Source organism: Tachyglossus aculeatus, chromosome 1 (genome assembly GCF_015852505.1).
Source record: "Tachyglossus aculeatus isolate mTacAcu1 chromosome 1, mTacAcu1.pri, whole genome shotgun sequence".
Taxonomy (NCBI): domain Eukaryota; kingdom Metazoa; phylum Chordata; class Mammalia; order Monotremata; family Tachyglossidae; genus Tachyglossus; species Tachyglossus aculeatus.
Window position 1 is genome coordinate 22,309,999 of NC_052066.1, and position 26,500 is coordinate 22,336,498.

Below are 26,500 nucleotides of genomic sequence, written 5' to 3' on the forward strand. Positions count from 1 at the left end.
TCACCCCGAGCCCCATCATGGCCGTCAGCGCCATCTTCATCGAGCTGCAGGCCTTCCTGGCCGCCGAGCAGGACATCCGAGAGGTCAGCCCCCATCCACCACCAACCATCACACACTAATCACCATGATGATGCTCTTTGTTAAGCGTTTCCTAGGTGCCAAGCCCTGTCCTAAGCGCTGGGGTGGGGGGGGATACAAGGCCATCAGGTTGTCCCACGTGGGGCTCACCATCGTCATCCCCGTTTTAATAGCAATAATTACAATTTTTATGGCATCTGGTAAGCGCTTACTACGTGCCAAGCCCTGTCCTAAGCGCTGGGGCGGGGGGGAAACAAGGCCATCAGGTTGTCCCACGTGGGGCTCACCATCGTCATCCCCGTTTTAATAGCAATAATTACAATTTTTATGGCATTTGTTAAGCGCTTACTACGTGCCAAGCCCTGTCCTAAGCGCTGGGGTGGGGAGATACAAGGCCATCACATTGTCCCACGTGGGGCCCACAGTCTTAATCCCTATTTTAATAATAATTATACTTTTTATGGCATTTATTAAGCACTTACTATGTGCCAGGCACTGTCCTAAGCGCTGGGGTGGGGGGGATACAAGGCCATCAGGTTGTCCCACGTGGGGCTCACAGTCTTAATAATAATGGCATTTATTAAGCGCTTACTATGTGCAAAGCGCTGTTCTAAGCGCTGGGGAGGTTCCAAGGTGATCAGGTTGTCCCACGGGGGGCTCACAGCCTTAATCCCCATTTTCCAGATGAGGGAACTGAGGCCCAGAGAAGTGACTTGCCCAAAGCCACACAGCTGACAGTTGGCGGAGTCAGGATTTGAACCCATGACCACTGACTCCAAAGCCCGGGCTCTTTCCATTGAGCCACGCTGTGATCAGGTTGTCCCACGTGGGGCCCACAGTCGTAATCCCCATTTTAATAATAATAATTATAATTGTTATGGCTTTTATTAAGCGCTTACTATGTGCCAAGTTCTGTCCTAAGCGCTGGGGTGGGGGGATACAAGGTCATCATGTTGTCCCAGGTGGGGCTCAACCATCGTCATCCCCATTTTAATAATAATAGTTATAATTTTTATGGCATTTGTTAAGCGCTTACTGTGTGCCAAGCACTGTCCTAAGCGCTGGGGTGAGGAGATACAAGGCCATCAGGTTGTTCCACGTGGGGCCCACAGTCTTAATCCCCATTTTAATAATAATAATTATATTTTTTACGGCTTACTATGTGCCAGCACTGTCATAAGCGCTGGGGTAGGGGGATACAAGGCCATCATGTTGTCCCACGTGGGGCTCACGGTCTTAATAATAATAATAATGATGATGGCATTTATTAAGCGCTTACTATGTGCAAAGCACTGTTCTAAGCGCTGGGAAGGTTACAAGGTGACCCGGTTGTCCCACGGGGGGCTCACAGTCTTCATCCCCATTTTACAGATAAGGGAACTGAGGCCCAGAAAAGTGAAGTGACTTGCCCAAAGTCACACAGCTAACAAGTGGCGGAGCCAGGATTTGAACCTCTGACCTCTGACTCCAAAGCCCGGACTCTCCCCATTTTAATAATAATGACTATGATTTTTATGGCTTTTATTAAGCGCTTACCATGTGCCAAGTTCTGTCCTAAGCGCTGGGGTGGGGAGATACAAGGTCATCAGGTTGTCCCACGTGGGGCTTGCCATCGTCATCCCCATTTTAATAATAATAGTTATAATTTTTATGGCATTTGTTCAGCGCTTACTGTGTGCCAAGCACTGTCCTAAGTGCTGGGTAGGGGGGGAGAATACAAGGTCATCAGGTTGTCCCAGGTGGGGCTCACAGTCGTCATCCCCATTTTAATAATAATAATTATAATTTTTATGGCATTTATTACACGCTTACTATGTGCCAAGCACTGTCCTAAGCGCTGGGGTGAGGGGATACAAGGCCATTAGGTTGTCCCACGTGGGGCCTACAGTCTTAATCCCCATTTTAATAATAATAATTATGATTTTTATGGCTTTTATTAAGCGCTTAATATGTGCCAGTCACTGTCCTAAGCGCTGGGGTGGGGGGATACAAGGTCATCAGGTTGTCCCACATGGGGCTCACAACTATTTTAATAATAATAGTTATAATTTTTATGGCATTTATTAAGCGCTTACTATGTGTCAAGCACTGTCCTAAGCGCTGGGGGGGGTACCAGGTCATCAGGTTGTCCCAGGTGGGGCTCATTTTAATAATAATAATTATAATTTTTTATGGTATTTATTAAGCGCTTACTATGTACCATGCACTGTCCTAAGCGCTGGGGGGGATACAAGGAGAAGCAGCGTGGCTCAGTGGAAAGGGCCTGGGCTTTGGAGTCAGAGGTCATGGGTTCAAATCCCGCTCCGCCACATGTCTGCTGTGTGACCTTGGCTAAGTCACTTCACTTCTCTGGGCCTCAGTTCCCTCATCTGGAAAATGGGGGTGAAAACTGTGAGCCCCCCGTGGGACAACCTGATCTCCTTATAACCTCCCCAGCGCTTAGAACAGTGCTATGAACATACTAAGCGCTTAACAGGTACCATCATTATAATTATTATCAGGTTGTCCCACGTGGAGCTCACAATCGTCATCCCCATTTTAATAGTAATTATAATTTTTATGGCATTTATTAAGCGCTTACTCTGTGCCAAGCACCGTTCTAAGCGCTGGGGAGGTTACAAGGTGATCAGGTTGCCCCACGGGGGCTCACAGTCTTCATCCCCATTTGACAGATGAGGGAACTGAGGCCCAGTGAAGTCACACAGCTGACAAATGGCGGAGGTGGGATTCGAACCCATGACCTCTAACTTCAAAGCCCGGGCTCTTTCCACAGAGCCACGCTGCTTCTCTGTTTATATAGAACTTAGATAGAGTTTGTTTGTATAGAATTCTCTATTTCTGTAGAATAAATAATGATAATAGTGGTATTTGTTAAGCGCTTACTATGTGCCAAGCACTGTTCTAAGCGCTGGGTAGATACAAGGTGATCAGGTTGTCCCACAGGCTTCATCCCCATTTGACAGGTGAGGGAACTGAGGCCGAGAGAGGTGAAATGACTTGCCCAGGGTCACACAGCAGACAAGTCTATTCTATTTATTTTATTTTGTTAACATGTTTGGTTTTGTTGTCTGTCTCCCCCTTCTAGTCTGTGAGCCCACTGTTGGGTAGCGACCGTCTCTATATGTTGCCAACTTGGACTCTCCAAGCGCTTAGTACAGTGCTCTGTATCCAGTAAGCGCTCAGTAAATACGATCGATTGAAGTCGTTTAACTTCTCTGGGCCTCAGTGACCTCATCTGTAAAATGGGGATGAAGACTGTGAGCCCCTCGTGGGACAACCTGATCAATGTAGCCTCCCCAGTGCTTAGAACAGTGCTTTGTACGTAATAAGTGCTTAATAAATGCCATTATTATTATTAATATTAAGTGGCGGAGCCGGGATTTGAACCCACGACCTCGGACTCCCAGGCTTGTGCTCTTGCGATTAGGCCACGCTGCTTCTCTATTAGTTGTGTTCTTCCGTCCATCACCATCCTCTCCTGCCTCCTCCTCTGCCCTCCCCCCTGCCCCTCCCCACAGCACTTGTGTAATAATAATAATAATAATAATAATAATAATAATAGCATTTATTAAGCGCTTACTATGTGCAGAGCACTGTTCTAAGTGCTGGGGAGGTTATATTTGTATATTTGTACAGATTTATTACTCTATTGTATTAATGATGTGTATATAGCTTTACCACGAGAAGCAGCGTGGTTCAGTGGGCAGAGCCCGGGCTTGGGAATCAGAGGTCGTGGGTTCTAATCCTCCTTCTGCCACTTTATTCAATCGTATTGAGCGCTTCCTGTGTGCAGAGCACTGTACTAAACGCTTGGGAAGTACAAGTTGGCAACATTTATTAAGCGCTTACTATGTGCAAAGCACTGTTCCAAGTGCTGGGGAGGTGACAAGGTGATCAGGTTGTCCCACGGGGGGCTCACAGTCTTCATCCCCATTTTCCAGATGAGGGAACTGAGGCCCAGAGAAGTGAAGTGACTTGCCCAGAGTCACACAGCTGACAGTTGGCGGAGCCGGGATTTGATTTATTAAGTGCTTACTATGTGCAAAGCACTGTTCCAAGTGCTGGGGAGGTTCCAAGGTGATCAGGTTGTCCCACGGGGGGCTCACGGTCTTCATCCCCATTTTCCAGATGAGGGAACTGAGGCCCAGAGAAGTGAAGTGACTTGCCCAAAGTCACCCAGCTGACAGTTGGTAGAGCTGGGATTTGAACCCATGACCTCTGACTCCCAAGCCAGGGCTCTTTCCACTGAGCCACGCTGCTTCCCCTGATGAATGCTGATGAAGGTTTTGATGGAGGGTTTATAATAATAATAATAATGGTGGTATTTGTTAAGCGCTTACTATGTGCCTAGTGGAAAGAGCAGGGCCTGGGTTCTAATCCCGGTTCTGCCACGTGGCTGCTGGGTGATCAATCAATCAACCAATCGTATTTATTGAGCGCTTACTGTGTGCAGAGCACTGTACTAAGCGCTTGGGAAGCACATCTTGGGCAAGTCACTTCACTTGGCTCTACCTCAGTTCCCTCATCCGCAAAACGGGGATTCAGTACCTGTTCTCTCTCCTACTTGGAATAATAATAATAATAATAATAATAATGGCATTTATTAAGTGCTTACTATGTGCAAAGCACCGTTTTAAGCACTGGGGAGGTTACAAGGTGATCAGGTTGTCCCACATGGGGCTCACAGTCTTCATCCCCATTTTACAGATGAGGGAACTGAGGCACAGAGAAGTGAAGCAACTTGCCCAAAGTCACACAGCTGACAAGTGATGGAGCCGGGAAGACTGTGAGCCCACTGTTGGGTAGGGACCGTCTCTATATGGTGCCAACTTGCACTTCCCAATCGCTTAGTGCAGTGCTCTGCACACAGGAAGCGCTCAATAAATACGATTGATTGATTCGAACCCATGACCTCTGACTCCAAAGCCGGTGTTCTTTCCACTGAGCCACGCTGTGAGCCCCATGTGGCACCTGATTACCCGGTATCTATCCAGTAAGCGCTCAATAAATATGATTGAACCTGTAGATATGTATATATGTTTGTACGTATTACTCTATTTATTTATTTATTCTTTATTCCTGATTACCCGGTATCTATCCCAGCACTTTGTAGTGCTTGGCACAGAGTAATTGCTTAAATAATACCATTATCATTCATATTATTAGGAGAAGGGAACAGTATAATCCATCTGGTCGTTGTCAATCAAGGGTGATTAAAGAAGCCGCGAAGTCGGATGTGGGTTGAGAATAACTAGATGAAGGCAGGGTGAAATGAAAAACCAAGGCCAAGCTGGGATAGCAATAGTGGGAAGTACAGAATAATAATAATAAGAAGAATAAGAATAAGAATAATGATGGCATTTGTTAATAATAATAATAATAATAATAATAATAATAATAAGAATAACGGCATTTGTTAAGCGCTTACTATGTGCCAAGCACTGTTCTAAGCGCTGGGGTGGATACAAGGTGATCAGGTTGTCCCACGGGGGGCTCACAGTCTTCATCCCCATTTGACAGTTGAGGTAACTGAGGCACAGAAAAGTGAAGTGACTTGCCCAAAGTCACACAGCTGACAGTTGGCGGAGCCGGGATTTAAACCCACAACCTCTTGACTCCAAAGCCTGTGGTCTTCATCGCTTAGAACAGTGCTTTGCACATAGTAAGCACTTAACAAATGCCAATTATTATTATTATTATTTTTCCACTGAGCCACGTTGTCTCATCGGGACTTGAACATTTATTTTACTTTTTTCCCCAGGAGATTCGGAAAGTGGTTCAGGCTTTAGAACAAACGGCCCGAGAGATTTTGACACTGCTGCAAGGAGTTCATCAAGGCACCGGATTTCAGGACAGTGAGTCCCTTATTTGACTTTTCTAGTTTATTTTTCTTAACAGTTTACTCCTACATCCTTCCCTTCCCCACAGCACCTTTATATATCAATCAGTCGTATTTATTGAACACTTACTGTGTGCAGAGCACTGTACTAAGCGCTTGGGAAGTACAAGTTGGCAACACATAGAGACGGTCCCTACCCGACAGTGGGCTCACAGTCTAGAAGATGGTCCTTTCCTACGCCAATCTTACCATGTACACTTCTAAGCACCTCGCCTGGTGCTCTGCGTCCAGTAACAATTGTGCTAATACGCACTTACTATGTGCTAAGCACCATAGCACTGTGTGTGTGTGTGTGTGTGTGTGTGTATCAGACACAGACCCTGTCCTTCAAGAGGCTCTCAGTCTAATGGGGAGGAAGAACAGGTATTGAATCCCTATTTCCCCAATGAGGAAACGGAGGCACAGAGCAGTCAATCAATCAATCAATCGTATTTATTGAGCGCTTACTGTGCAGAGCACTGTACTAAACGCTTGGGAAGTTCAAGTTGGCAACACGTATATGTACATATGTTTGTACGTATTTATTACTCTATTTTACTTGTACATATCTATTCTATTTTATTTTGTTAATATGTTTGGTTTTGTTGTCTGTCTCCCCCTTCTAGACTGTGAGCCCACTGTTGGGTAGGGACCGTCTCTATATGTTGCCAGCTTGTACTTCCCAAGCGCTTAGTACAGTGCTCTGCACACAGTAAGCGCTCAATAAATACGATTGATTGATTGCAAAGTAGAGATCGAAGCCTATGACAAACAGACATTCCATTTATAGTTTATGTTATTAAAATAGTAATAATAATAACCGCATTTGTTAAGCGCTTACTATGTGCAGAGCACTGTTCTAAGCACTGGGGAGGATACGAGGTGATCAGGTTGTCCCACGGGGGCCTCTCAGTCTTAATCCCCATTTTCCAGATGAGGGAACTGAGGCATAGAACAGTGAAGTGACTGACCCAAAGTCCCACAGCTGACAAGTGGCGGAGCTGCGATTTGAACCCAAGACCGGGCTCTTTCCACTGAGCCATGCTGCTTCTCTGTCCATTATATTTTGAGAAATATTCCTATATTCCTGTCAGAATGGGGAAAGGAGTGACTCTTCAATTTTCAGATCAATTATTAAATAATAGTAATAATGGTATTTGTTAAGCGCTTACTATGAGCAAAGCAATGTTCTAAGCGCTGGGGGGGATACAGGGTGATCAGGTTGTCCCACGTGGGGCTCACAGCCTTAATCCCCGTTTTACAGATGAGGGAACTGAGGCACAGAGAAGTGAAGTGACTGGCCCAAGGTCACACAGCTGACAAGCAGCGGAGCCGGGATTAGAACCCAAGCCCGGGCTCTTTCCACTGAGCCACGCTGCTTCTCTGTCCGTTAGATTTTGAGAAATAGTCCTACTCCTATCAGAAGGGGGAAAGGAGTGACTCTTCAATTTTCAGGGCAATTGCTAAATAATAATAATAATAATGATGGTATTTGTTAAGCGCTTACTGTGTGCATATTTATTCTATTTATTTTATTTTGTTAATATGTTCTGTTTTGTTGTCTGTCTCCCCCTTCTAGACTGTAAACCTGTTGTTGGGTAGGGACCATCTCTACATGTTGCCGACTTGTACTTCCCAAGCGCTTAGTACAGTGCTCGGCACACAGTAAGCGCTCAATAAATACGATTGAACCTGTATATATGTTTGTATGTATGTTACTCTATTTATTTATTCTTTATTCTTTATTTATAATATTTATTCTATTTATTTTATTTTGTTAATATGTTTTGTTTTGTTGTCTGTCTCCCCCTTCTAGACTGTGAGCCCACTGTTGGGTAGGGACCGGCTCTAGATGTTGCCAACTTGTACTTCCCAAGCGCTTAGTACAGTGCTCTGCACACAGTAAGCGCTCAATAAATACAATTGAACCTGTATATATGTATATATGTTTGAACATATTTATTACTCTATTTATTTATTTATTCTTTATTATTTATTTATAATATTTATTCTATTTATTTTATTTTGTTAATATGTTCTGTTTTGTTGTCTGTCTCCCCCTTCTAGACTGTGAGCCCGCTGTTGGGTAGGGACCATCTCTACATGTTGCCGACTTGTACTTCCCAAGCGCTTAGTACAGTGCTCGGCACACAGTAAGCGCTCAGTAAATATGATTTATGTGTATATATGTTTGCGTATTTATTACTCTATTTATTATTTATAAAATTTTTTCTATTTATGTTGTTTTGTTAATATGTTTTGTTTTGTTGTCTGTCTCCCCCGTCTAGACTGTGAGCCCGCTGTCAATCAATCAATCAATCAATCAATCAATCGTATTTATTGAGCGCTTACTATGTGCAGAGCACTGTACTAAGCGCTTGGGAAGTACAAATTGGCATCACATAGAGACAGTCCCTACCCAACAGTGGGCTCACAGTCTAAAAGGGGGAGACAGAGAACAGAACCAAACATACCAACAAAATAAAATAAGTAGGATAGAAATGTACAAGTAAAATAAATAAATAAATAAATAAATAGAGTAATAAATATGTACAAATATATATACATATATACAGGTGCTGTGGGGAAGGGAAGGAGGTAAGACGGGGGGATGGAGAGGGGGACGAGGGGGAGAGGAAAGAAGGGGCTCAGTCTGGGAAGGCCTCCTGGAGGAGGTGAGCTCTCAGCAGGGCCTCAGCCCTCAGCAGGTGAGCTGTCAGGTAGGGACCATCTCTAGATGTTGCCAACTTGTACTTCCCAAGCGCTTAGTCCAGTGCTCTGCACACAGTAAGCGCTCAATAAATACGATCAAATGAATGAATGAATGAATGAAGTGGAATCAAAAATAGTCATGTTGGAAATCCTGTGACGGTTCTTGTTGGGTTGGAGATAGTTCTTCAGATGCACTAAAGCGAGAAGGCTTTTTGTGACTCCATTTCTAATAATAATGCTGGTATTTGTTAAGCGCTTACTATGTGCCAAGCACTGTTCTAAGCGCTGAGGTGGATACAAGGTAATCAGGTTGTCCCACGGGGGGCTCACAGTCTTAATCCCCATTTTCCAGATGAGGTCACTGAGAGGCTCAGAGAAGTGAAGTGACTTGCCCAAGCTCACACAGCAGACATGTGGCGGGGCCAGGATTAGAACCCATGACCTCTGACTCCCAAGCCCGGGCTCTTTCCACTGAGCCACGCTGCTTCTGCGTGCAAACGATAATACTAATAATAATGATAGCATTATTAAGTGCCTACTATGTGCAAAGCACTGTTCTAAGCGCTAGTGCACAGATCCCCTGTGCACTCGGATCTGTGACCTCTGGGCATTTGATAGTCACCCCATCATCAACCCCAGAGCCCTTCCACACATACCTATAAATTATATATTATATATTCATTCATTCAGTCGTATTTCTTGAGCGCTTACCGTGTGCGGACCACTGTACTAAGCGCTTGGGAAGTCCAAGTTGGCAACATATAGAAGCAGTGTGGCCTAGTGGGGATGAAGACCGTGAGCCCCCCGAGGGACAACCTGATGACCTTGTAACCTCCCCAGCGCTTAGAACAGTGCTTGGCACATAGTAAGCGCTTAATAAATGCCATTATTATTATTATTCGGACCTGGGTTCGAATCCCGGCTCCGCCATTTGGCTGCTGTGTGACCTTGGACAAGTCATTTCACTTCTCAGTGCCTCGGGGGCCGCATTTGTCAAATGGGGATTAAGGCCGTGAGCCCCATGCGGGACGGGGGCTGTGTCACTTGATCAGCTTGTCTCTACTCCAGTGCTTAGGACAGTGCTTAGCACATAAAAAGGGGGGAACAAAAAACAAACCACCCCCCGCCCCCCAACATGCGAGTTAGGCTAAATTACTGGTGAACACTTGGGGTTAAAAAAAGAAAAAATTCCTAATACATATCAGTTTGAGAAAAATAACATTTTTAGAGTCCAAAATGAATAAATAAGCAAGTCAGACAAGAATCTTCTTTAAAGCCTATGCTGTACATAGATGCCCTTCTCAAATGTATTATAAGAATTTGAGGAAAAAAAATTCCTAATACATATCAATTTGAGAAAAATAACATTTTTAGAGTCCAAAATGAATAAATAAGCAAGTCAGACAAGAATCTTTTTTAAAGCCTGTGCTGTACATAGATGCCCTTCTTAAACGTATTATAAGAATTTGAGGGAAAAAAATTCCTAATACATATCAATTTGAGAAAAATAACATTTTTAGAGTCCAGAATGAATAAATAAGCAAGTTAGACAAGAATCTTCTTTAAAGCTTATGCTGTACATAGATGCCCTTCTTAAATGTATTATAAGAATTTGAGAAAAGAAAATTCCTAATACATATCAATTTGAGAAAAATAACATTTTTGGAGTCCAAAATGAATAAATAAGCAAGTTAGACAAGAATCTTCTTTAAAGCCTGTGCTGTACATAGATGCCCTTCTTAAATGTATTATACGAATTTGAGGGAAAAAAATTCCTAATACATATCAATTTGAGAAAAATAACATTTTTAGAGTCCAAAATGAATAAATTAGCAAGTTAGACAAGAATCTTCTTTAGAGCCTATGCTGTACATAGATGCCCTTCTTAAGTGTGTTATAAGAATTTGAGGAAAAAAAAATCCTAATACATATCAATTTGAGAAAAATAACGTTTTTAGAGTCCAAAATGAATAAATAAGCAAGTTAGACGAGAATCTTCTTTAAAGCCTATGCTGTACATAGATGCCCTTCTTAAATGTATTATAAGAGTTTGAGGAAAAAAAAATCCTAATACATATCAATTTGAGAAAAATAACATTTTTAGAGTCCAAAATGAATAAATAAGCAAGTTAGACAAGAATCTTCTTTAAAGCCTATGCTGTACATAGATGCCCTTCTTAAATGTATTATAAGAATTTGAGAAAAGAAAATTCCTAATACATGTCAATTTGAGAAAAATAACATTTTTAGAGTCCAAAATGAATAAATAAGCAAGTTAGACAAGAGTCTTCTTTAAAGCCTATGCTTACATAGATGCCCTTCTCAAATGTATTATAAGAATTTGAGGAAAAAAAATTCCTAATACATATCAATTTGAGAAAAATAAAATTTTTAGAGTCCAAAATGAATAAATAAGCAAGTTAGACAAGAATCTTCTTTAAAGCCTATGCCGTACATAGATGCCCTTCTTAAATGTATTATAAGAATTTGAGAAAAGAAAATTCCTAATACATGTCAATTTGAGAAAAATAACATTTTTAGAGTCCAAAATGAATAAATAAGCAAGTTAGACAAGAGTCTTCTTTAAAGCCTATGCTGTACATAGATGCCCTTCTCAAATGTATTATAAGAATTTGAGGAAAAAAAATTCCTAATACATATCAATTTGAGAAAAATAAAATCTTTAGAGTCCAAAATGAATAAATAAGCAAGTTAGACAAGAATCTTCTTTAAAGCCTGTGCTGTACATAGATGCCCTTCTTAAATGTATTATAAGAATTTGAGGGAAAAAAATTCCTAATACATATCAATTTGAGAAAAATAACATTTTTAGAGTCCAAAATGAATAAATAAGCAAGTCAGACAAGAATCTTCTTTAAAGCCTATGCTGTACATAGATGCCCTTCTTAAATGTATTATAAGAATTTGAGGTTTTTCGTACTCTCCCAACTGCTTAGTACAGTGCTCTGCCCACATTAAGCGCTCAGTAAGTACCACTGATGGATTGATTATAGCGGAATAGCCTAAAGGAGGGAGGTTTTCCCTCCGCAAGGCCGGGGCGCATCCCAGATCCAAAGGCCAAGGCGGTTTTCCAGTTCCTGGTCTCCCAGGTTGATGTTGGGATAATCAGCTGCGAAAGAATATTCTATTCTATAGAAAGAATATTCTATTCTATTTATTTTATTTTGTTAGTATGTTTGGTTTTGTTCTCTGTCTCCCCCTTTTAGACTGTGAGCCCACTGTTGGGTAGGGACTGTCTCTATATGTTGCCAACTTGGACTTCCCAAGCGCTTAGTACAGTGCTCTGCAAGCAGTAAGCGCTCAATAAATCCGATTGATTGATTGATTGAAAGGGAGGGCCCTCTCGGGAAGAGGCGTTGCTCGCCCTAGGCACAATCAAATTTGGCCAAAAAAACGGAATTGGTGTCAGCTTGCTCAGCGGAAAGAGCGTGGGCTTGGGATGCAGGGGTCATGGGTTCGAATCCCACCTCCCCCACATGTCTGCTGTGTGACCTTGGGCAAGTCACTTCACTTCTCTGTGCCTCAGTTCCCTCATCTGTAAAATGGGGATTAAGACTGGAAGCCCCACATGGGACAACCTCATCACCTTGTGTTCCCCCCAGCGCTTAGAACAGTGCTTTCCACATAGTAAGTGCTTAACAAATACCAACATGATTATTATTATTATTATTATTATTACAGGAGAGCTGAGCCATTCATTCATTCAGTCGTATTTATTGAGCGCTTACTGTGTGCAGAGCACTGGACTAAGCGCTTGGGAAGTACAAGTTGGCAACATATAGAGACAGTCCCTACCAGGCCATCAGGTTGTCCCCCGTGGGGCTCACAGGCTTCACCCCCATTTTGCAGATGAGGGAACCGAGGCCCAGAGAAGCGAAGCGGCTTGCCCGAAGTCCTGCAGCCAACAAGTGACGGGGGCGGGATTAGAACTCATGACCTCTGACTCCCAACCCCGGGGGCTTTCCACTGAGCCACGCTGCTTCTCCAAGCCTTTAGCCAGGAACATATCATTTGGAGCTTATTTATTTATTTATTTATTTACTCATGTATTTATTCGTTTATTCATTCATTCATTCATTCATTTATTTATTCATCTATTTCTTTATCTATGTGTTTGTTTATTTTACTTGTACATATCTATTCTATTAATTTTATTTTGTTAGTGTGTTTCGTTTTGTTCTCTGTCTCCCCCTTTTAGACTGTGAGCCCGCCGTTGGGTAGGGACCGTCTCTAGATGTGGCCAACTTGGACTTCCCAAGCGCTCAGTCCAGTGCTCTGCACACAGGAAGCGCTCAGTAAATACGATTGATTGATTGATTGATTGATCGATTGAAACAGAGCCAGGTCGCGTCGTTCAGACAGATCACCCCTAACTTGAGACAAAGAAGTGGGCCGTTGGAGGCTTGCGGAGTAGGACGTGGAGGGGTATTTCGACGGGCTCAGGGCCGTGTCCGCCGCTTTGGAGCGGTCACTAAAGCCAGATGGCTCCTCCTCGTCATCATCATCATCATCAATCGTATTTATTGAGCGCTTACTGTGTGCAGAGCACTGGACTAAGCACTTGGGAAGTACAAGTTGGCAACATATAGAGACAGTCCCTACCCAACAGTGGGCTCACAGTCTAAAAGATCGTCCTCTGATCAGCGCTCGTAGTAATAATAATGACGGCGTCTGTTAAGCGCTTACTATGTGCAAAGCACTGTTCTAAGCGCTGGGGGGGATACAAGGTGATCAGCTTGTCCCACGGGGGACTCACAGTCTTCACCCCCATTTTCCAGATGAGGTCACTGAGAGGCTCAGAGAAGTGAAGTGACTTGCCCAAGGTCACACAGCAGACAGGTGGCGGAGCCGGGATTAGAACCCATGACCTCTGACTCCAAAGCCCGGGCTCTTTCCACTGAGCCACGCTGCTTCTCTAGTAATAATGGCATTTATTAAGCACTTACTATGTGCAAAGCACTGTTCTAAGCGCTGGGGAGGTTAGAACAGGGGGGCTCACAGTCTTAATCCCCTTTTTACAGATCTGGTAACTGAGGCACAGTGGAGTTAAGTGACTTGCCCAGAGTCACACAGCTGGCAGTCGGCGGAGCCGGGATTTGAACCCACGACCTCTGACTCCAAAGCCCGGGCTCTTTCCACTGAGCCACGCTGCTCTTCCAGGACTCCTCTGGAGTTTCTGAATTGTCTGTGAGCCCACTGTTGGGTAGGGACCGTCTCTATATGTTGCCAACTTGTACTTCCCAAGCGCTTAGGACAGTGCTCTGCACACAGTCAGCGCTCAATAAATACGATTGATTGATATCCATTCATTCATTCAGTCGCATCTATTAAGCGCTTACTGTGTGCAGAGCACTGGACTAAGCGGGACTGGCGACTAGAATTAAGTGGCCTCCTCTGGGCCTCTTCTCAGGCTTTCATTCATTCAGTCGTATTTATTGAGCGCTGACTGTGTGCAGAGCACTGGACTAAGCGCTTGGGAAGTCCAGGTGGGCAACATCTAGAGACGGTCCCTACCCAACAGCGGGCTCACAGTCTAGAAGGGGGAGACAGACGACAAAACCAAACATGTTAATGAAATAAAATAAATAGAATAAATATGTACAAATAAAATAAATAGAGTAATAAATCCGTACAAACATATATACAGGTGCTGTGGGGAGGGGAAGGAGGTAGGGCGGGGGGGATGAGGAGGGGGAGAGGAAGGAGGGGGCTGAGTGTGGGAAGGCCTCCTGGAGGAGGTGAGCGCTCAGTAGGGCTTTAAAGGGACAGGCTTGTCCGTAGCCTGTCCAAAGGAGAGCCGGACGCCTTTCCTCTTCTTTGCCGGTCCAGCTCCTCGGAGCAGCAGAGCGTCATTGGCTCTCTCCCGCCCCGCTGACCCTGGAGCCGCGTTTTCCGTTCGGATCAATCAATCAATCAATCGTATTTATTGAGCGCTTACTGTGTGCAGAGCACTGGACTAAGCGCTCGGGAAGTCCAAGTTGGCAACGTCTAGAGACGGTCCCTACCCAACAGCGGGCTCACAGTCTAGAAGGGGGGAGACAGACAAGAAAACCAAACATACTAACAAAATAAAATAAATAGAATAAATAGGTACAAGTAAAATAGAGTAATAAATAAATAAATAAAGTAAGTGGCACTTAGTATGTGCCAAGCACTGGGGTGGATACAAGGTAATCCGGTTGAGATGCAGTCTCCGCCAGCTGTCAGCTGTGTGACTCTGGGCAAGTCACTTCACTTCTCTGGCCCTCAGTTCCCTCATCTGGAAAATGGGGATTAAAACTGTGAGCCCCCCCTGTGGGACAACCTGATCACCTTGGAACCTCCCCAGCGCTTAGAACAGTGCTTTGCACACAGTAAGCGCTTAATAAACGTTGCCAACTTGTACTTCCCAAGTGCTTAGTCCAGTGCTCTGCACACAGTAAGCGCTCAGTAAATACGATTGAATGAATGAATGAATGAATGCGGTCTCTGTCTCACATGGGGCTCACAGCCTTAATCCCCATTTTCCAGATGAGGTCCCTGAGGCCCGGCGAAGTGAAGTGACTTACCCAGGGTCACACGGCAGACAAGTGGCGGAGCCGGGATTAGAACCCACGACCCCCGACATCCAGGGCCGTGCTTTTTCCACGAAGCCACGCTGCTTCCCATGATATAACTGGCCTTCAGACCAGTTATGATAATGGAAAAATACACCCTCGAACCAAACGGCCACACTGTAAGCCAAAACCAGTGTTCCTTTGAGGAGTACCTGTATATATGTATATCATCATCATCATCAATCGTATTTATTGAGCGCTTACTATGTGCAGAGCACTGTACTAAGCGCTTGGGAAGTCCAAGTCGGCAACATCTAGAGACAGTCCCTACCCACCAGTGGGCTCACAGTCTAAAAGGGGGAGACAGAGAACAAAACCAAACATACTAACAAAATAAAATAAATAGAATAGATATGTACAAGTAAAATAAATAAATATATGTTTGTACGTATTAATTACTCTATTTATTTGACTTGTACATATTTATTCTATTTATTTTATTCTGTTAATTTGCTTTGTTTTGTTCTCTGTCTCCCCCTTCTAGACTGAGAGCCCGCTGTTGGGTAGGGACCGTCTCTAGATGTTGCCAGCTTGTCCTTCCCAAGCGCTTAGTCCAGTGCTCTGCACACAGTAAGCGCTCAATAAATACGATTGAATGAATGAATGAATGAATGAATGAGTACTAGCTTCAGGATCTCCCTAAAGCGGAGGCTGATTCTGTCCGTCAGTGGATCCGTTTTCCTCATCTAGCGGACCTGCTTTCCTCTATTCTGGTGTGTCCCCAAGCCACAGAGAAAATCCAGGATTATGTTGTCAGACTCCGGTGAGACCGCAGAGTCAAATACGTGCGATTACCTGTGGTTTGGGAATCTCCCAAATCAACCGTTTTCCGTGAGCGGGAAGCTACTGATGCGTTAAGACCTGTTGCGGCGATCTGCCTTTCCCTGTTTAATAATTATCGCTTTGCTCTCCGACAGTTCCGAAGAAGTGTCTGAAAGCTCGAGAACATTTCGGCACAGTAAGAACTCAGTTAACATCGCTGAAGACCAAGTTTCCTGTGGAGCAGTACTATAGGTTGGTTAAAAAAAAATGAATTATTCGCACGAAACGAAACAAAACTTCCATAATTTAGGCCCCGGGACTGTAAGCTCATTGTGGGCAGGGAATGTGTCTGTTATTTTCTTATATTGTACTCACCCAAACACTTTCTACAGTGCCCTGCTCACAGTGAGCGCTCAGTAAATACCACCAACGATGGTCTTTCAACTCCCCGTCTAGACTGTAAGCTCGTTATGGGCAGGGACTGTATCGACCAACTCATCTGTGGAGAAGCAGCGTGGCTCAGTGGAAAGAGCACGGGCTTTGGAGTCAGAGGTCATGGGTTCGAATGCCGACTCCGCCACATGTCCGCTGTGTGACCTTGGGTAAGTCACTTAACTTCTCTGCGCCTCAGTTACCTCATCTGTAAAATGGGGATTAAGACTGTGAACCCCACATGGGACAACCTGATCACTTTGTATCCCCCCCCCAGCGCTTAGAACAGTGCTTTGCACATAGTAAGCGCTTAACAAATGCCAACATTATTATTATTATTATTATTATCTGTATCGTAGTCGCCCAAGCACTTGAGAGAAGCAGTATGGCCTAGTGGCTAGAGCCCGGGCTTGGGGGTCAGAAGGTCACGGGTTCTAATTCCGGCTCCGCCACTTGTCCGTTGTGTGACCTTGGACAAGTCACCGCACTTCTCTGTGCCCCCGTTACCTCATCTGTAAAATGGGGATTGAAATCGTGAGCCCCTTGTGGGACAGGGACTGTGTCCAGCCCAATTTGCTTGCATCCGCCCCAGCGCTTAGTACAGTGCCTGGCGCATAATAAGCACTTAACAAATGCCACAATTTGTTGTTGTTATTATTATCAGAGAAGCAGCGTGGCTCAGTGGAAAGAGCCCGGGCTTTGGAGTCAGAGGTCGTGGGTTCGAATCCCAGCTCCACCACAAGTCTGCTGTGTGACCTTGGGCAAGTCACTTAACTTCTCTGAGCCTCAGTTCCCTCATCTGTAAGAATGGGGATTAAGACTGTGAGCCCCACGTGGGACAACTTGATCACGTTGTATCCCCCCCAGCGCTTAGTCCAGTGCTCTGCACACAGTAAGCGCTCAGTAAATACGATTGGATGAATGAATGAACGCCGGGGTGGCTCCCAAGGAGATCGGGTTGGACGCAGGCCTTGTCCCGCAGCGGGCTCTTACCATGTGTATTACTCTATTTATGTATTTATTTGTTTATCTTATATTACTCTTTATTTACTTATTTTATTTGTACATGTTTATTCTATTTATTTTATTTTGTTACTATGTTTGGTTTTGTTCTCTGTCTCCCCCTTCTAGACTGTGAACCCACTGTTGGGTAGGGACCGTCTCTAGATGTTGCCGATTTGTACTTCCCAAGCGCTTAGTACAGTGCTCTGCACACAGTAAGCGCTCAATAAATACGATTGAATGAATGAATGAATGAACAGTGCTTTGCACATAGTAAGCGCTTAACAAATGCCATCATTATAATTATTATCTTTCAGAGGGGGTGGGGTCTGGATGAAGGAGCCCAGTGTGGGATCTTCCTTGGAGGAGCTGAGCATTCATTCATTCAGCCAGTCCGTCGTATTTATCGAGCGCTTACTGTGTGCAGAGCACTGTACTAAGCGCCTGGGAAGTACAAGTCGGCAGCATCTAGAGACGGTCCCTACCGAACAGCGGGCTCACAGTCTAGAAGGGGGAGACAGGCAACAAAACAGGTGGACAAGTCGTCAGAACAAAAAGAGCAGAAAGAGGCTGTGTTACAAAAGCACTTTGACTTTTCAGGAATTAAATCTGTACATCTTTTCTGGAAATTTAATCTATTGGAAGGGGGCGAGCTTGAAAAAAGATAAAAATGACGTGATTTCAAACATAAAGAAAATAAGCAGGTGGTGAGCGCCTTTCCAGTATCGTGACTGGAAGCAAAAGCGAAACCTGCCGCAGGTGATGCCGACCACAAACAATAATAATAATAATAATGGCATTTATTAAGTGCTTGCTATGTGCAAAGCACTGTTCGAAGCGCTGGGGAGGTTACAAGGTGATCAGGTTGTCCCACGGGGGGCTCACAGCCTTAATCCCCATTTTACAGATGAGGTAACTGAGGGCCAGAGAAGTGAAGTGACTTGCCCACAGTCACCTAGCTGACAAGTGGCGGAGCCGGGATTTGAACCCATGACCTCGGACTCCAAAGCCTGGGCTCTTTCCACTGAGCACGACAAAGGACGGGCTTTGGGGGTGGGACCCTCCGGGCCCTTCATTGGCCTTTCCAGTCACCCATGCACCCCTCCGTCAATTTCATTCCTTCATTCGATCGCATGTATTGAGCACTTACTGCGTGGTGAGCACTGTACTAAGCGCTTGGGAGAGTACAAAGTAACAATAAACAGACACATTCCCCGCCCACAGTGATCGTACAGTCTACACCGCCGGACACCTTTTATCGTATCAGTCAGTTGGGCGTCCACTTTGTGCAGAGAGGATGAGGAGGGCCAGGCAGTAAAGACAATCCGCCAATCCACGGTATTTACTGAGCGCTCACTTTGTGCAGAGCACTGTACTGAGCACCTGGGAGAGTACAACAGAATTAGTAGGGACGTTCCCTGCCCACAACGAGCTTACGGTCCAGAGGGGGGAGGTTTTGAGTCAGTCAGCCGGTCAGTTCCTGTTATTTTTTTGAGCGCTTACTACGTGCAGAGCACTGTGCTAAGCTCTTGGGAGGATTCAAAGCGACGGCAGACCGTAACGAGCTCAGTCTGTGGACCGGGTCCAACCCGATTTGCTTATATCAGCGCGTAGAACAGTGCTTTGCACATAGTAAGCGCTTAACAAATGCCATCATTATTATTTATTTATTATTTCTATCCACCCCAGTGCCTGCCACGTAACAGATACCCTGATAATTAGGATGAGTCCGAATATAATTGCTTCTCTCTGCCGTCTTTCACTGCAGATTTCACGAACACTGGCGGTTCGTCCTGCAGCGCTTGGTCTTCCTGGCAGCGTTTGTCGTCTATCTGGAGACGGAGACTTTAGTGAGTCGAGAGGCGGTCACAGAAATACTCGGAAGTAAGTTCGCTCTCCCTGAGTGGCGGCGGGGCCGGCGGAGGAGGAGAGTGCAGAGTTGCTTTGTTCTTCCGATCCGCGGGGTCAGGCGTGACCCCAAGGATCCAGCTCTCCCTCTGTTTCCCGTTAAACGAACCCACGAACTGAAATCTACAGTTAGAACAGGTGAAAACGTCATCTTCTCCGCCCGGTTTCCCCTTCTCGCCATGCCTGTAAAAACGGTACAGGCTCAAGCATCGGGAACGGAACCAGTCCCATTTTGTGGGCCCCGGCGACACTGTGGTTAAAAGTCGAGTGGATCGGTGGTGTTTCTTGAGTACTTACCGCGCGCGCGCTGTACACACCGTCCCTGCCGCCCACCAGGAGTAGGAGGAGGTTGGGTTGGGGTAGGAGAGTAGCGAGATGGGGTAGGAGGGGGCGAGGTGGTGGACTGCTTTAAAGCCGACGGTGAAGAGTTTTGGTTTGATGCGGAGGTGGGTGGGCAACCACGGGGGTCCCTTGAGGAGCGGGGTGACGTGTCCTGAACGTTTTCAAAGAAAAATGATCCGGGCAGCGGAGTGAATTATGGACTGGAGTGGGAAGAGGCAGGAGGCTGATGCAGTAAGCTCGGCGGGATAGGATGAGAGATTGGATTTAACGTGATAGCAGTTTTGGATGGGGAGGAAAGGGTGGATTTTACCACGGGAAGATGGGACCGAGGGGATTTAATGATGGATTGAATACGTGGGTGGAATGAGAGAAAGGAGTCAAGGATCACGCCAAGGTCGTGGGCTCGCGGTAGTGACGGGGAGGTCAATCAATCAATCAATCAATCAATCGTATTTATTGAGCGCTTACTGTGTGCAGGGCACTGTACTAAGCGCTTGGGAAGTCCAAGTTGGCAACATATAGAGACGGTCCCTACCCAACAGTGGGCTCACAGTCTCAAAGGGGGAGACAGAGAACGAAACCAAACATACCAACAAAGTAAAATCAATAGAATAGATATGTACAAGTAACATAGAGTAATAAATATGTACAAACATATAATATATACAGGTGCTGTGGGGAAGGGAAGGAGGTAAGATGGGGGGGATGGAGAGGGGGAGAGGAAGGAAGGGGCTCAGTCTGGGAAGGCCTCCTGGAGGAGGTGAGCTCTCAGCAGGGCCTTGAAGGGAGGAAGAGAGCTAGCTTGGCGGATGGGCAGAGGGAGGGCATTCCAGGCCCCGGGGGAGGACGTGGGCCGGGGGTCGACGGCGGGACAGGCGAGAACGAGGCCTAACGGTGAGGAGGTGAGCGGCCGAGGAGCGGAGGGTGCGGGCTGGGCTGGGGAAGGACAGAAGGGAGGGGAGGGAGGAGAGGGAGAGGGGATGGACAGCCTGGAAGCCCAGGGTGAGGAGTTTCTCCCTGATGCGCAGATTGATTGGTAGCCACTGGAGACTGGAGACTGGAGGTCACGGGGAGGACAGGGTTTGGGTGGGAAGATAAGGAGTTTTGTCTTTTTGCCACTGAGAAGATAAAAGTAGAGCTCGGTTATGACTCCAGGAGGTCAGTTCACTGTTCTTAAAAGGGATTCAATCCCCGAGTTTAGGGATCGGGGAGCAGATGACACTGGCTCAAACAGCGCAGGGAGTTGGAACGTCTGGCGAGAACTGTCTATTTAGGTTCTCGAACTTGCCCGAAAGACGGGTCGGCCAAGGGGGTCCGGAAGATTTTAATGCCATCAGTGCCTGACCGGAGTGATTTCAGGGTCCTGCCCTCCTTGTTCCAGTGGAGCGTGCCTTCCCCGAAGGAAAATTAGGTCTGACATTGTAAGTTTTCAGTGTTCTGATCTTCGATTACTGGACCGTGTTGGATTCTCTTGGTCGTTGCCTTCATCTCTTCAGGATAACAGTGACAATTTCTAACAGGAGGCGAAGGGAGATGGGATTTTCCCAGGAAACCTCTTGGTGTAAAGGGTATAGCGAAGAAATGGGATGGGCTCAGGTCGGGGGGAAAAAAAAACCCTCTAAGAAACCATTTCAGATGGTTCGTCCGTTTTAAAGACAGCCACGCGATCCATTTGACTAAGCCGTTGGTCGATGGTGACGGAGTGGAACCGGATTCAGAACACAAACCCCGTCTTTACTGTGGTGTGTTTTCAGTTGAACCCGAGCGAGAGAGAGGATTCCACTTGGATATCGAGGACTATCTTTCCGGAGTTTTAATTCTTGCCAGCGAACTGGTAAGCGAGCGACTAAAATAATATCCGACCTCCGTCAGATACGAATCTGTAGTTTCGAGTGAGCTCTAAGCTAATGCTAGAGAAGCAGCGTGGCCCAGTGGAAAGAGCCCGGGCTTTGGAGTCAGAGGTCATGGGTTCGAATCCCGGCTCCGCCACGTGTCAGCTGGGTGACTTTGGGCGAGTCACTTCACTTCTCTGGGCCTCAGTTCCCTCATCTGGAAAATGGGGATGAAGCCTGTGAGCCCCCTGTGGGGCAACCTGATCGCCTTGTAACCTCCCCCAGCGCTTAGAGCAGTGCTTTGCACATAGTAAGCGCTTAATAAATGCCGTCATTATTATTATTGTTGTTATTAACGCTGTCGGAGCAAAGATCTTGTGTAGGATTTGTCCACTTGCTGGTGACTGCCGCTTCTCTGCAGAGCAGCCCGAGCCCCAGGAAAATTGCAGAAATAATAATAATGATAATTATAATAATAATAATAATGATAATAATGAAATAATAATAAGAAATGGTGTTAGCTTTTTTCCAAGTATTTGGTCTTGTTTTATCTTCAGTCGTTTTCCTCTGCCTTGCCCGTAGAAGTGCACTCGTTTTCGGTGCCGATCTCCAGGAACGCTGGCACGTACATAACAACGTAATTACTCCTCGGGTAGTTCTTTTAGACTGTGAGCCCACTGTTGGGTAGGGACCGTCCGTATATGTTGCCAATTTGTATTTCCCAAGCGCTTAGTACTGTGCTCTGCACCCAGTAAGCGCTCAACAAATACGATCGATGATGATTGATGATGATGAAACCCAGCTCACCTTTATCAGACTGAGACACAAGCGGACATCTCCTTTGAAATGAGATTGAACCCGAATGGAAAACGGTGCTGTAGTAAAGGCAGTTAGCTTGAAGTCGGCAGAACGAGAGTTTCCCACCAGTTGTCTCAGATTCATTCAGTCAGTCGTATTTATTGAGCGCTTACCGTGCGCAGAGCACCGTACTGAGCGCTTGGGATGTACAAGTCGGCAACGCACAGACCCAACAACGGGCTCCCAGTCTAGAAGGCGTAGAATTCACAGTCTCGAATTTCATCTGTAGACGAAACAGTATTTCAGGTCTCTTCGTAACCTGTTTTTTTTATTTTTAATTCTTTTTCCGTCCTGCCGTGGTTGTCGTTTTCTAGTCCCGGCTGTCCGTCAACAGCGTCACCGCGGGGGATTACTCCCGCCCGCTCCACATCTCCACTTTCATCAACGAGCTGGATTCCGGCTTCCGCCTCCTGAACCTGAAGAACGACTCGCTGAGGAAGCGCTACGATGGCCTGAAGTACGACGTGAAGAAGGTGGAAGAAGTGGTCTACGACCTGTCCATCCGAGGATTCAACAAGGAGGCGGCGGCCGCGTGCGCGGAGAAATAGGGGATGCCCCCTGCCCCGCCGCTGCTGGCCCGGTTTACCTCAGAGGGCTGCCGATCCGGGGAGGGGGGGGGGCTCTCACGATAGTTTAGGAGACCCAAACACTGAATACGGATCTTTATTTTCTTACCGATCGCGCGGTGCCGGCGTCCGTCGGGTACCGGCACGCCAGCGCGTTTTCTAGGAATAATCGAAATGGCCCGGCCAGGACTGAATTCCCGTTGTTGTTAAGGCCTGCGAAGGGGCGCTTGAGTAATTCAGAGTCCCTCCGTCCTGTGAACCGCAGTAGTTGCCGTGAGAAACGGCAGCTCTCCGGCTTTCTGTTGAATGGTCTGCCGTCCCTTTGTCGTCGCCTGCCGTCAGAGAGCCGTCCTAGCCTTCCCAAAAACGCACGCACCCTCAGAGGAAGAGGCACAGGTAGGGATTTAGGAAAAACCAACGGCCCGCTTCCTCACTACGCGCGGCTGCCTTCTTTTGTCTTCAAACCTCGGGAGGAGAAGTTGCGGTTTTGCCGCTCCCCAGGTTCCCTCGGGCCTAGTTCTCCCCCAAAAAAGGAAAAATGGGCCCTGTTGAATAGGTCCAGTTCAGATTTTGTTCCTTTTTAAGTAATTCTCCCCCAAAAAGGAAAAACGGGCCCTGTTGAATAGGTCCGGTTCAGATTTTGTCCCTTTTTAAGTAATTCTCCCCTAAAAAGGAAAAACGGGCCCTGTTGAATAGGTCCAGTTCAGATTTTGTTCCTTTTTAAGTAATTCTCCCCCAAAAAGGAAAAACGGGCCCTGTTGAATAGGTCCGGTTCAGATTTTGTCCCTTTTTAAGTAATTCTCCCCCAAAAAAGGAAAAACGGGCCCTGTTGAATAGGTCCAGTTGAGATTTTGTCCCTTTTTAAGTAATTCTCCCCCAAAAAAGGAAAAACGGGCCCTGTTGAATAGGTCCAGTTGAGATTTTGTCCCTTTTTAAGTAATTCTCCCCAAAAAAAGGAAAAACGGGCCCTGTTGAATAGGTCCAGTTGAGATTTTGTCCCTTTATAAGTAATTCTCCCCAAAAAAAGGAAAAACGGGCCCTGTTGAATAGGTCCAGTTCAGATTTTGTTCCTTTTTAAGTAATTCTCCCCTAAAAAGGAAAAACGGGCCCTGTTGAATAGGTCCGGTTCAGATTTTGTCCCTTTTTAAGTAATGCCACTTCTACGTAGAGAAGGGGGCTTTCCCTCCAGGCAGATGTTTTGTGTTTTCGGTGTTCACGTTCCTCCGCTGCAACTCTTGGTCTCACGTTGTCATTTCTTTAGCGGCAGCACTCTGCGTGTCCCAGTTCCACGGTCCGTAGAGGCCGAGGGCGAGTCTGGGCTGCCGGCCGTATGCCAAAACGTATCCTAGATGCTACTTGAAACCAGTGGGCAGTAGGCATCCTTTTGTGGATTTGTGAATAAAGCAAAGAAGATTTCGTATATTTTTATATTCGTTTGGCATAGCAGGTCTGTTACCGAAGGCCGCCCAAGAACCAGATGTCCGGCTTTTGACCCCTGATAAAACAGTTATAGCCTCTAGGACAAACTTCAGGGTTTTGTTTTGTTTTTTTTCCCCCTTCCAAAATTTCTTTTTTAAATGAAACATCCGATTTTCTCCAACTCCTAGACAAGCAGTTTATAACCCTTCCCCGACTCAAAGCTTGCGTTCCGAAAGTCGCGGAGGAGAGATTGCTGTTAATTACTTTTGCAAAAGTGCGTTCTGCCCCTTCTCTGTTGCCGCTTCTTCCTTCCCCTAAAGCAATGGGCAATAATAGACGGAGAAGCAGTAGCGGTTAGGAGCGGGTTTGTAGTTGAGTGGGGCGGCCCCCTCTCCCCCGCCTCAGGCCCACCGCTGATTTTCTCTGACCGAATCGTGTCATCTCGAGGCAACCTCATCTTTTCCAACTGCGAAATGGGGCAGAGAGAGGATCCGCCACCCTGTTCGACGAGGGCGTTACGAGGAGGGTTGAGGCAGCGGCCTCGCGCTCGAGCGGAGAGAAGAGGCTCTGAGATTCAAGGCGACCGGTGGTATTTAACCCAGCCCGGTCCTCCGACGGATAACGTAGATCAGGTACACTCCCATCATCCTTAGGCGTGGAAACCCGTTTGAAGGGAGTGGAAATAAGAGCGCGTCACGATTTGGGGGCAAACTCTGGATTTTTTCATTCCCGCCGAGCGGCCAGGAAGGACGCGTCGGGAGTCCTCGCGGGCTTACCGAGGTTTGCCCCGTAGGCCGGGATGATCCGTCCCTCTCCGTCGGGACTGGAGAGGATTTTCAAGTGGATCACGTAGGAGAGGTGAAGTTTTTGACGGTAGTTTTGGGTTTTGGGGGGGGAGGTGGGGGGGGGGTTTGGCCTTGTAACCACACGTTCTGAGTTGCTGAAGGGATTAAAAGTGCCGTGGAAAGGCAGGGGACGATCACCGGAGCGGAGTTAGGGAAAAGGAGGGCGGCCCACGCCCGTGTAGGGGGAAGAGTCAGGTGACCAAAGAGAGCAGCTTGGATGCGCGTCCTGTTAATTCTCCAGTTGTATTTGTCGCTGCCGGTGTGTTGTAAGCAATAAATCTGGTTTTTTGTTTCCTCGTGTGTCGTGGAAATGGCTTTCTGTTAGTTTATCCTAGGTGCCTTTTGCCGGCAGAACGATTGGCCTTCTGTTCTCTGCTGTGGAGGAACCAGCTGTCCTATGTTGCTGACGATAATAATAGTGATGGCATTTATCATCATCATCATCAATCGTATTTATTGAGCGCTTACTGTGTGCAGAGCACTGTACTAAGTGCTTGGGAAGTACAAATTGGCAACATATAGAGACGGGCCCTACCCAACTGGGCTCACAGTCTTAAGCGCTTACAATGTGCAAAACACTGTTCTAAGCGCTGGGGAGGTTACAAGGCGATCAGGTTGTCCCACGGGGGGCTCACAGTCTTAATCCCCATTTTCCAGATGATGTAATGGAGGCACAGAGGAGTGAAATGACTCGCCCAAAGTCACACAGCTGACAATTGGCAGAGCTGGGATTTGAACCCATGACCTCTGGCTCCAAAGCCCGGGCTCTATCCACTGAGCCACGCTGCTTCTCCCCCTCGTCCCCCTCTCCATCCCCCCCATCTTACCTCCTTCCCTTCCCCACAGCACCTGTATATATGTATATATGTTTGTACAAATTTATTACTCTATTTTACTTGTACATATCTATTCTATTTATTTTATTTTGTTAGTATGTTTGGTTTTGTTCTCTGTCTCCCCCTTTTAGACTGTGAGCCCACTGTTGGGTAGGGACTGTCTCTATATGTTGCCAACTTGGACTTCCCAAGCGCTTAGTCCAGTGCTCTGCACACAGTAAGCGCTCAATAAATACGATTGATTGATTGATTCTCTGTACCGTCAACAAGGATAGAAAATGATGTTTATCCATTCCCCAGAACACTGTGGAGCATCTACCGAGTAATGGTTGGGGAGCAGCGTGGCTTAGAGGAAAAAACCCAGGCTTGGGAATCAGAGGTCATGGGTTCTAATCCCGGCTCCGCCGCTTGGC

General features: G+C 46.3%; 1 protein-coding gene across 1 annotated transcript; it reads left to right on the forward strand.

The window, feature by feature from the left end:
• TSN (translin) lies at window positions 1-25,548 on the forward strand. The gene is made up of 6 exons (XM_038747057.1): window positions 1-83; window positions 5,840-5,933; window positions 16,203-16,299; window positions 19,250-19,365; window positions 21,486-21,565; window positions 22,736-25,548. Exons 1-6 carry the CDS (start codon window positions 18-20, stop codon window positions 22,967-22,969), a joined length of 687 nt encoding a protein of 228 aa, XP_038602985.1. The 5' UTR covers window positions 1-17; the 3' UTR covers window positions 22,970-25,548.
• The last annotated feature ends 952 nt before the right edge of the window (window positions 25,549-26,500 follow it).

Excerpts from the sequence above, each read along its gene's own strand:
- TSN (XM_038747057.1), top strand. The coding sequence starts at position 18 with ATGGCCGTCAGCGCCATCTTCATCGAGCTGCAGGCCTTCCTGGCCGCC. Across the intron at positions 84-5,839 it reads CCGAGCAGGACATCCGAGAG|GAGATTCGGAAAGTGGTTCA; the intron begins GTCAGCCCCCAT and ends TTTTTTCCCCAG. Across the intron at positions 19,366-21,485 it reads GGTCACAGAAATACTCGGAA|TTGAACCCGAGCGAGAGAGA; the intron begins GTAAGTTCGCTC and ends GTGTGTTTTCAG.